At 39.0% G+C, this 10,501-nt stretch overlaps 2 protein-coding genes across 3 annotated transcripts; one reads left to right on the top strand and one right to left on the bottom strand.

Annotated features, from left to right (window-relative positions):
* The first annotated feature begins 2,301 nt into the window (after positions 1-2,301).
* LOC147307144 (uncharacterized) lies at positions 2,302-5,865 on the top strand. 2 transcript variants are annotated; one of them, XM_086275480.1, is made up of 7 exons: positions 2,302-2,529; positions 2,571-2,853; positions 2,958-3,005; positions 3,835-4,107; positions 4,546-4,686; positions 4,798-4,825; positions 4,918-5,865. In XM_086275480.1, the coding sequence occupies exons 1-7, from the start codon at positions 2,302-2,304 to the stop codon at positions 5,030-5,032; spliced, it is 1,116 nt and encodes a 371-aa protein (XP_086131606.1). In that variant the 3' UTR covers positions 5,033-5,865. The 2 variants fall into 2 exon arrangements, with proteins under 2 accessions (XP_086131606.1, XP_086131604.1); XM_086275478.1 differs by lacking the exon at positions 2,302-2,529 and having other exon boundaries at positions 2,704-2,853.
* LOC147307143 (platelet-activating factor receptor-like) lies at positions 4,551-9,102 on the bottom strand. The gene is made up of 2 exons (XM_086275477.1): positions 8,982-9,102; positions 4,551-7,239 (listed from the first exon to the last, which is right to left on the bottom strand). Exon 2 carries the CDS (start codon positions 7,231-7,233, stop codon positions 6,109-6,111), a length of 1,125 nt encoding a protein of 374 aa, XP_086131603.1. The 5' UTR covers positions 7,234-7,239; positions 8,982-9,102; the 3' UTR covers positions 4,551-6,108.
* Between the last annotated feature and the right edge of the window lie 1,399 nt (positions 9,103-10,501).

Genomic DNA, 10,501 nt, shown 5'->3' with positions numbered 1-10,501 from the left:
TGCATTGCAGTTATCCTTCTATGTTCTAGTTTCCCTCAGCATGTATCACCTGGACAGTCACGCCAGTGAAGCTTAAGACCCTTAATGAACCGAACATCAACTCAAAATAAGCACAGATATGCAATGTGTATAAAATATTTCAAATTTTTACTTGTAATAAAAGTTAACATAATGGTAGGATCCTCAAATGGACATCTTCAATAAACAACTGTAATGCAGTATCAATACTGTGAGAAATATTATTAGATGAAATAATGCTGTAAAGAATGTTATTAATGCAATTATAATGATGCAGATTATATGGCAGTGTCACGTCTGACACTGTGGTCAGCAGCACAGGAGCACCACAGGGAACTGTGCTGTCCCCTCTTCTCTTCACCCTGTACACCTCTGACTTCTGCTACAACTCTGAATTATGCCATATTCAGAGGTTTGCAGATGACACGGCCATCATGGGGTGTATCTGGGATGATCAGGAAGAGGAGTACAGAAGTCTGGTGAGGAACTTTGTCGCATGGAGTCACTCAAACCACCTGCAACTCAACACCTCAAAGACTAAGGAACTGGTTGTGGACTTCGGGAGGTCCAGAGAAGGTCCACTGCCGGTTCAGATAGAGGGGGAGGAGGTGGAGGTGGTCAACAAGTACAAGTACCTCGGGCTGTGGGTGGACAATAAACTGGACTGGTCATGCAACACAGAGCACCTGTATAAAAAAGCCCAAAGCCGACTGTACTTCCTCAGGAGGCTGAGGTCTTTTAACATCTGCAGGAAGCTCCTGAGGATGTTTTACCAGTCGGTGGTTGCTGGAGTACTTTTCTATGCTGTGGTGTGCTGGGGGAGCAGCACAGCAAAGAGGGACTCATCCAGGCTGGAGAAACTGATCAGGAAGGCTGGCTCTGTGGTCGGCATGAAGCTGGACACTCTGGTGACAGTGGCAGAGAAAAGGACATTAAAGAAACTGATGGACATTATGAACAATGCTGGGCATCCTCTGCACACGGCCATAAACAATCAGAAGAGTCTGTTCAGTGACAGGTTGCTTCTCCCCAAGACAAGAACTAACAGACTTAAGAACTCCTTTGTCCCACACGCCATCAGACTGTTTAACTCCTCTCTGGAGGGGAGAGGGAGGGGAAACAGGAGGACAAAGGAGGGGGGAACAACTAAGCTGTAGTGCCTCTTCACCTCACTGTACAATACCTTGTGCAATACTTTTTGTAAATAGTCAACAGTGCAATAGACTCAATACTTGAAATGTGCAATTCACTTGTATTTTTATTTTTTATTCCTATTTATTCTATTTATCCCCTTTGTATATTTTATTTATATTTGTCTCTGTATTTATATATGTGTGTGTGTGTGTGTGTGTGTGTGTGTGTGTGTGTGTGTGTGTGTGTGTGTGTGTGTGTGTGTGTGTGTGTGTGTGTGTGTGTATATATATATATATATATATATATATATAACAATTCTGTAACTGTAACTTCGGTCGTTGCTGTGCTTTTTTTTGGAAGTCGAATTTCCTAGAGGAACCCACCCGAGGGATTAATAAAGTTCTATCTTATCTCTCTTATCTTATCTTAAAAGAATTTCTGTATCTCCACAGTTACATGTAGTGCCGACGTAGGACAGTTTTCCAATTTCATTGTACTATTGTACTATGTATGACTGCGCAATGACAATAAAGAGTTATCTTATCTTATCTTCTTTCCACCGTGTGATTTTTCTGACACACTGTCACATTGTCAGTGTGTTCGGGATCGTTTTCATGCTGAAAGTGAAGATGTTGTGAATCACGCATTTTCCAGATCTTATTGCATGCTGGTTTCAAATCTTATTTACAGATATTTTGAAAATATCGCAAACACCACTGACACGGCCTACACCGTGTTTCACAGATGGCTGTAGACATTCACTGTTCAAACTCTCTTTCCTGATCTTCTCCGACAATTCGGGCCAGAAATTAAAAATTTGGATTGATCACTCCATTAGACCTCAGACTTTTCTCACTGTTTCCCTTCCTTAAGATCCTCAGCGACCCTTCCACTGAAAACATTTCACTTTCAGTTCCTGTATCAACTCTTTGCTGGATTTTTTGTTGTTTCTTAAGAACATGACTTCTAGAAAGTGTTCATCTTCTGTAAATAGGTTTTTAGGTCTGAAACTTTTTCTTTTGTCCTCCAATATTCCAGTCTCCAGGTTGACCAAGAAGTGCAATGTCTTAAAAATCATAAGTACTCAAAAAGCTGGATTAATGTAACTTGAGTTGAGATGTAACTTCACATTCAGTCAGGAAAAGATTGATGTTGCAGTCTCGGGCAGGGGGCTGCAGCTGCTCTTTATATGGATTTAAGGCTGTTGTGAGTGAGACCTGGGATTTTTTAATCAGTGGCTGCGGCTCAGGTGGTAGAGTGGGTCATCTGGCAGTCAGAAAAGCAGTGGATCAGTCCCTGAATTCTCCAGTCCACATTTCTGATTGGAAGCTCAAGCTTCAGTCCATTTTGTTTATCACTCTTCTCATTTGTGTTTATGTATATATTTTTTTTTGTTTGCTTTTTGCTCGTATTGCCAGGCAGTGGAAACACTGCACACAGTTTCCCCTGTATGGAAGATTGAAGAGTCCAATTATTATTTCTCTCTTTTTGTTGATTATTTGTATAAAGGAACTTTAAACTTCCCTTCTCTCAGTTTGCCAGTCTTTTACTTCCCCCCCACTTTCACCTATATTTTAAAGTGCCACAGTGATTCATTTTTCTACCTGTTAGCCAGAGGTAACTGCAGTATTTGCTTCTTGTTTATCTCAAACAACATGCTGCCTGTCCTTTTTCTCCTTTTTATTTCCTTTGAGGGTACAGGTAAGCACATTTCTTCCATTTAATTTTAAAACAGAATCTAGAAAGTGGACTTCTAATGCTTTGTCATGAATAATTTTTGCCTCTTATTTTGTCTGCACTTATAGCCCAAAACCAGACTCTGAGTTCCCCGACAGCTCCAGTGACTCACAAAGGTAATACAGACTCTGAACTTTTGGAAGGATAGATCGAATCAAATGATTGAAATTAAGCTGGTGGCTCTGTGAACCTAAACATTGCTGTGTACTGCAGTATTTTGAGCTGTTCAATAACATGTTACACCCTTCTTATGATTTAACATTTGATAATTAAAACTAAACATTAAGTGGAACAGAGGATCTGAACTATCTTTGGCATTGAAGGTAATTAAACCTGACCCAAAATATTCGACAAGACAAACATTTTATGATGACAATGGAAAGTTATTAAAGATCATCCTGTTTTAGGCATGCATATCCAAACTAAATGAGCTGCTTAACAGTTTTTCACATATTCAAATATAAACAACAAAGGGAAAACCCAGGAGGATCACCTAAGTTACTGGAATAAATCCTATGTGATCGTGTGCAGTTGACTTGCCATTCATTTTACCAGATATTACTGACATATTTTACTGAGTTTGGTCAACAGCAATGCTTTACAAATGGCACCACATTAAAAGCTAGAAGATCACTAAAGCAGTTAGGACTTCGTCTTCATCACCATGGCTTGCTTTACCTCTTATGAAGAAGAAGAGTTTTTGAATATTTCACTGGGGGGGAAAAAACTGTACAGTGGCACAAAAAGGAAAAAAAACCATTCAAGTTCAATGACTTCATTCTCTGAATGAGTAAACCGAGTGACCAACAGACCAACACTGCTATTTCTAGAACTACATCGCTTTTGTGGTCAGCAAATAGTTTATATGTACGCATTCAGCATGCAACATCTATGTCCTGCTTAAAAATCTGATTGGTTACAGCTTTACCTCAACTTCCTTCACAGAAACATTTCCTCCTCTATGGGTGGTGGCCACGCCGGACTACCCGGTTGCAGCAGGACAAAAAGTAAGCCTGTACTGCAGCAGTTCCATAATATCAGTGACTGGGACTTGGTCATGGGTACGCCTGCGAAATCAGACCTGGGAAAAAGAGGGAAACAGTAGGGAACTGATCCTGACCAAGCCAGAGCAAAGTGGAGAGTACCGCTGCTGTTCTTCAGTTGTCAACTGCGCAAACCAAACCCACACAGTTTACATCATTTCAACACAAACCACAGGTTGGTTATGTGTTTGTTCACACCCTAAACTTACTAAAATAAGGATGATCGAATCTGCTTATTTAAAAAATAAAAAATAAATATTAGAATTGCATAAATAGGACATAAATATATATTTATGTAGATAAATAAATGAAGAAAAAATAATAATTTGAATGGTACATTTAATTAAATACTCGACAATTTATTAATGTTAATAAATTTTAGGTGTATTTACTTGTGTTTTGAGCAATTTATATTTATTCCATAAAAACCTGGAAAAAATCTTTAAGGCTTTCACTTTTAAACTGAAATAGCGAACTGTAAAATGATTATCATACAATGGATAGCAATCATGACTGACTGGATTCATTAATCTTTTATTTATGCTGTGTGCATCATCTGGCTGTGAAGTTGCAAGTCTTAATGTCTCTTTTCTCTTTCCTCAACTCCCAACAGTGGGAGAGAATTTAGGAATAACAGCCTTCGTCTTTTCTCTTCTGATCTTGATCATCATCATCGCTGCTGTTATTTTTTTCTGGCTGGGCTTCCAAAAGACCAGTGGAACAGTGACCACCTCCAGCACTCCAGCAGTTAAAGGTATCTCTGAGCTCTTCTTGTATAGAGGGCTACAAGTATGGAGGGCAATGAGTGCCATAATCAGTATGAATTAAAATGTTTTGTGACTCTTTTTTTTCCTTTTTCTTTAAGATGTTCCTGGACCTGAAATCACACCAACGTAAGTCTGGAGAGAAGAATCATGCACACTTCAGTCATGCACTTTAACTCTTGCTACAAGCTATTCACAGATAATATTTCTGTTTACACTAGGGGAGATCTTCCACAGCCTGACACAGACGTGTACATAAACTACACTAGCCAAGGCTACGCCGATGTGGAACCCGCCAATGTGACCTGGGAGGGTGTGTACTCAAGTCTCTCGTGAAAGGAGATCGAGACATGCAGTGGAAAGTGGACTGATTAAAACAAGCCTGTTTTTTTTAACTCTATCTCTGGGTTAGTTCTATGAAAATTGCCAGTGAGTTTACTTCCTGACTTATCAGATTTTATCTGTTGCGCAGAAGCTATCACACCATAAATGTGGTTAAAACCCAGAGAAGCTGAGTGCATCTACGCAGGCAATAGCGTTTGTACGTTTATATATTAACTGGAAGCTTCTTGTTTTTCTTCTCCTTTTAATCGTGACATTGCAAAACTGAAAAACATACAAAAGATTTTCAAATTTTAGGGAGTATTTTTGTTTTTGTTGTTTTCTACAATATATAATAACAAAAAGGTTCAAGTTAATAGAAAATACAAAATTTGCGACAACAAAAAGTCTCACATTAGAAACAATTCATTTCCACAGATACACATTAAATACACATACGTACGCTACTTCTGTCTGTTTCAGTGAATTATAAGATTTCAACACAAGACATAAATGAAGTGTCCCAACACTGAACACCAGAGAGGAAACGTACCCCAGGCATTACTGCTTTTGTTCCTTGGTGTCACAATACCTGATTTAACTTGCCTGATGAAAAAAAATGAAAGTTGTTCTCAGAGAGGACAGACAGTGCGATTACAACACATGTTGCTGACATAACATCAGACGTGTAGAGATAAGGTGTACCCACACATGTATGTTATTCTGTCATTTTCTCCTGCTTTTGTGTCCTAATGTTGTGTCAAACACCGCCACAGGATTTCTGTGAGAAGATGTCTTGTGTCATCATCGAGTGATGCTATTGTTCTTTAAAGATACATAAAGTTTTGGCTGCTTGCAAAACTTCTGCTTTTCGGTTTGTTCTTCACACAGGAAGTGCAGAAATTCTGGGGCAACTCAGAAGGCGACGTGTTCGAGATCACATGAAGTTAAACAGTTTATTGTCCCAGATGTGCATGCCTCAACGCCTTATTGTATGTAATCTTCGCCATCAGCATGAGAGAGTCACATGAGTTTGATAGTCAGATTTTAGACATGTATTGAACTTGTATGAATCACTCATCTCTGGTCAGCTAGTGCTCGCTTGGGAGTCTCTGACTTGGAATCCTGCTATCCATGGAAATCTGTGTGGTGGCCATTTGAGAGCATCCCTCTCCCTTTGCTAATTTTTTAATGTGGGCTGTGATGAACCTTCTAAACTTCCCTGTGGCAAAATAATAAACTACAGGATCCAAAATGCAGTTGAGGCCCATAAGAACCAGTGTGATCTGATGAGCGTCGTTCAGCAACTGACGAGTGGTCTTGCTGTACTTCACGTGGCCGAAGCCGTCTTCGATCTCCAGCACTGCCAGAGCCCAGGGGCCTTGAACTATATGGTGTGGCAGGAAACACAGGACAAACACTCCTACCACTGCCCACAACATCTGGAGAGCCCTCCGTTTCACCCCTCTGGGCCTTTTTAAAGTCGAGGATGCAGTGGACTTTTTAGAAAGAGCTGCTGAGGACCGAATTTCTGATTCTGGAGGCCTTTGAGAAATTAACACTCGAGCAATAAGGATATTGCATATCACAACGAGCAAAAAGATACCAAAGAACAATCCAATTATTAAAAAATGAGTGACAGCCACTTTTTTCTTCTCATAATTAGTTTCACCCTGGTATCCCTCAAAGCAGCGAAGGATCTTCGTGTTGTTTTTAAAGTGCTCGTTGGTCCCTGGACTCACCAGATAAGGGACAGACATCGCCAGAACAAATGCCCAGATAAAAACACAGACGATGATTCCACGAATTCTGTGGTCCGAAGAGGCTGCGTCTAGAGGCCGAGTCACCGCCCAGTATCTGTTGATGCTGATGGCTGAAAGGAAGAGGATGGTGCCGTAAGTGTTGATGAAAAAGAAGGTGCCTGTCACCCGGCACATGACGTCTCCATAAACCCAGTCTCCCTCACGGATATAATAGTCAATCCAAAAGGGAAGAGCACACACAAACAGAAGATCAGCGATGGTCAAGTTGGTCATGTAGATACGGATTTCTCCCATGGCCTTGGCTTGACGAAGGCAGCGCAGGACAAACAGTATGTAGAGGTTAGAGATGAAGCCCAGGATGAAGAAGACGATGTAGAAAACCGGGATGAACACATAACGAAACTGAGAGTCCAGGAAAGTGGATTCATCGGTATTCCCTATAGTTTCATTCATCTTTGCCTGTGGGAGACAACATATATTATCATCAGTACAATGGTTTACTCAGACTTTTGATGCAGATGACAAAGGTAGGGTATATTAGAAAGTAGAATCTTTGAGAACAACTACTTTTTGTGATATTTCAATTTCAGTATAGAGAAAAAACAAAAAAAGTAAATGAGTAAGAAAGATTTAAAATAAAGAAAGAGGGCACTTTCCTTGCTGCAAGGACTAAGTTATCTATCACCTTTTATTGGCACAAATGTATTTACCAGATAAATTATTAGCCATTCCATACATTTATTGTATTAATTAATTTCTTGTTATCTGAGCACATCTTCTGAAATTGTCAGGTAATTCTAAACAGTCTGAGAAGTCTTAACATTTCTTTGTGCTATGAATCATATGTCCCAAATTGATGTAATGGCACAGAAGCATGATAAGTTTTAAACTGGAGACCATCTTGCCAGGAAACAACAGAAGCATGAAATCACTGAGTTGCTGGACCGCACCCATATTTGAACATACGCTTCATGTGAAGTTTTGTGGCCGTGTTTTGCACAGCTGTAGTTTTATCATAGTAATATAATCTGTGTCCAAACAAATACCTCAACACTCTGTATAAAAGGGCCTGTTGGGACTTTATCTGCCATAGACTTCTTATTACTCATCTAAGATCTAACTCTCAGTCAAAGTCTTTATAGGTAGAGTCATTAATCGGCATCTTGCAGTAACACTATACATCATGAAGCCTTTAAAAACTCAGTTGCAGACCACGAGGGAAAGATTGAGGTTGGATTTGTGACTGTTTTATGTTCATTTTATCTTTGGTTTTGCCACTAAGACTAAAATGGTTATAGAACTTGAAGCTGCTGATAGTGATCACTCTGGCATGACTTGAATTCATTCAAAGACAAGCATCAGAATTAAAACTGAAAGTAGTGCAAAAGGTCAAAGATTGAAAAAAGATGTGGTTCTCAGACTTTAATCTGCTGTAAAGGAGCTGACACTGATTGGAGGTGCAAACTCTAAACACCTAAAGATGTTCGAGGAGAATCTGTCACTGAACAATGGGATTTCACTCGGTGGGGCGAATGTGTGAACAACAAATTACAGACAACAAGCTTGACACCCACTTACAATAAAGAACAGTAGTCCAACAGTAAATGAGCTGTGACGCTGTTTGATAAATTGACACACCCTTGTTACTGGGAAATAACTGACACTGCTAAATACTATCAGCTTGTGAACAAATTTAACTGAGTACCATTTTTACAGCACTTTTTTCTGAATAAGTGCCATAGGTGTTTATTTTATAACCTGTTTGGATCTGTCTTATGCAGATCTGTTCAGAGAAACCTGTTTAATGGTTTCCTCTGAACAACCAATAACCTCATAACCAGTCAAGGAGTGTGAAATACAAACATTTCCTTTTGTCAACTATTAATCATCAATTTAATATTGATTTAATTAATCACAGCATTGTAAAGACTGTGGACCCCCCCCCCCCCCCCCCCAAAAAAAAAAAAATAAATAAACAAATAAATAAATAAATCCATTTATAGATTTGAGTAGAGCAGCAGTTAATTCACAAACAAATTTTTTCCAAGCAAAATAAAAACTGAACGATTTGTGAAAATAAGGATGCTTTTACCTTTGCTGTCTTCTCTTCTTGACTAAAACATATTATTAGACCGATGATTAATATCCTCACTCACTTTGTCACGTAAAACGAGAAATAACGAGGAAAACTGTACACTTACACAACTGCTTCTTCTGTTTTCAGTCTCCTGATGCGCGTAAACACTTTGAATGGATTTACAGCTTCAGTTCAGCAACAGTGCGACTTCTCTGAGAGAGAGGGGGTTTGTGCGTCTTGTGAGCGTGTGAGTGGGAGTGTTCTCTCTGGGCAGAGCGGAGGAGGTGTCGTTTCAGTCTTCTTAGGAAAGACCCGAGTTGCGCAATACAAGGAACATTAAGCTATACGATTTCACGATTCCCGTGAAAAGGAATAGGAACCCCCGCTTTAATGCAACGCTGGAGTTTTAACATTTTTTTCCATAGAAACATCACGTGTGCGATATGAGTAAAGGAATCAGGAAACTATGTCCTAGGGGCTAATTAAAATCAGCAGAGAAAGAAAAGATTTTTCTGAGTTATAGAAATGAACTGCAGAGGAATTTCGTCATGACTGCGACATGCTGATGAGACATGAAGTGATATACAGTTATTATGTTATTATAAGTCTGCGTATGAAAACTTACATTTTACTCATGTATCCGTTCAAACAATGCAACAATTCCAATTTCAAGAATCACGAACTGGGAAGTCGCGTAGGCTGATGCTGCATTCAATGGATAGTTTATCTTGTTGTGGTTTTTAAATGCTTTAAATGTGCCCCCAATCTGATGTGAACAAGTGAGCAGACAAAAGAAGTTGCCTTTTTGTGTATTTATTTAGAATATTAAAAATGCAAAGTGAACTGATAATACTAGAATCTTGTTCCACATTTTCAACACACACTAGATTCCTCCATCTACATCCATCCATTTTGTCTTGAACATTTTGTACATAGCTACTAACGTTTTTCAATTAGTTTGGGTCGCAAAATGTGGTTGAAACATTATTTATTTTGTTAAAAAGGTTTTGCATTTGCTTTCATTTATCAAAATCACTGGCATCCCCAAACGTGGACATGAGATGTCCTTCAGCAGTGTTCAGTGTGAAAACCACAGCAAGACTAGACCTGTCCAGTAGTTTTGGTGCCTAAGCATGTCCCACCAGCTAGTGTGAAACAACGAAATACTGAGTGGAAGCCTGATTTCTCCATGTTTAGTTCAGCATCACTTTACTAAGAATAGTTATTCCCCTGCAAATCCTGTGAATGTCTTTTTTTGGTGGTGTTTGAGAAATTTGCAGCCTTCTCCTCTATTTGGCATTGTTTCTTTTACGAATTTCTTTAGAAAAGAGAATCTAATAGTTCTCACATTCACAGCCACAAGCCTCACTCTGCTGTACAAGGGCAAAGAATGTTATACACTGGTGATTGTGATTGTTTCGTACTCAGAGTGCTCAGAGCTGGAAATATCAAAGTTCAAATACTGTTAGTAGAATTTTAGTAGAATTTTCAGGTATCAATATTGTACTTGAGTATTTATTTTTCTGACAGTTTTTTATATTTATTCCCCACATTTTACCACAAATATCTGTATTTTCTACTCCTTACATCTTCAAAATAGGCTCATTACATAAGTTTAACACGTTTGAGGAAAGTTTTTATTTA

The sequence above is a fragment of the Aulonocara sp. 'chitande type north' Nkhata Bay genome, linkage group LG19, assembly GCF_057382095.1.
Source record: "Aulonocara sp. 'chitande type north' Nkhata Bay isolate Kocher_YH1m ecotype deep benthic linkage group LG19, A_spYH_male_GT1.1, whole genome shotgun sequence".
Classification (NCBI taxonomy): domain Eukaryota; kingdom Metazoa; phylum Chordata; class Actinopteri; order Cichliformes; family Cichlidae; genus Aulonocara; species Aulonocara sp. 'chitande type north' Nkhata Bay.
The sequence above is the reverse complement of the archived record's forward strand: the minus strand, read 5'-3'. Positions and strand labels throughout refer to the sequence as shown.

Bases quoted from the DNA above. Each gene is read 5' to 3' on its own strand.
- LOC147307144 (XM_086275480.1), top strand. From the start codon at position 2,302: ATGTTGCAGTCTCGGGCAGGGGGCTGCAGCTGCTCTTTATATGGATTT. The intron at 4,108-4,545 runs GTTGGTTATGTG...AACTCCCAACAG, and splicing joins CATTTCAACACAAACCACAG to TGGGAGAGAATTTAGGAATA. The intron at 4,826-4,917 runs GTAAGTCTGGAG...TGTTTACACTAG, and splicing joins GGACCTGAAATCACACCAAC to GGGAGATCTTCCACAGCCTG.
- LOC147307143 (XM_086275477.1), bottom strand. From the start codon at position 7,233: ATGAATGAAACTATAGGGAATACCGATGAATCCACTTTCCTGGACTCT.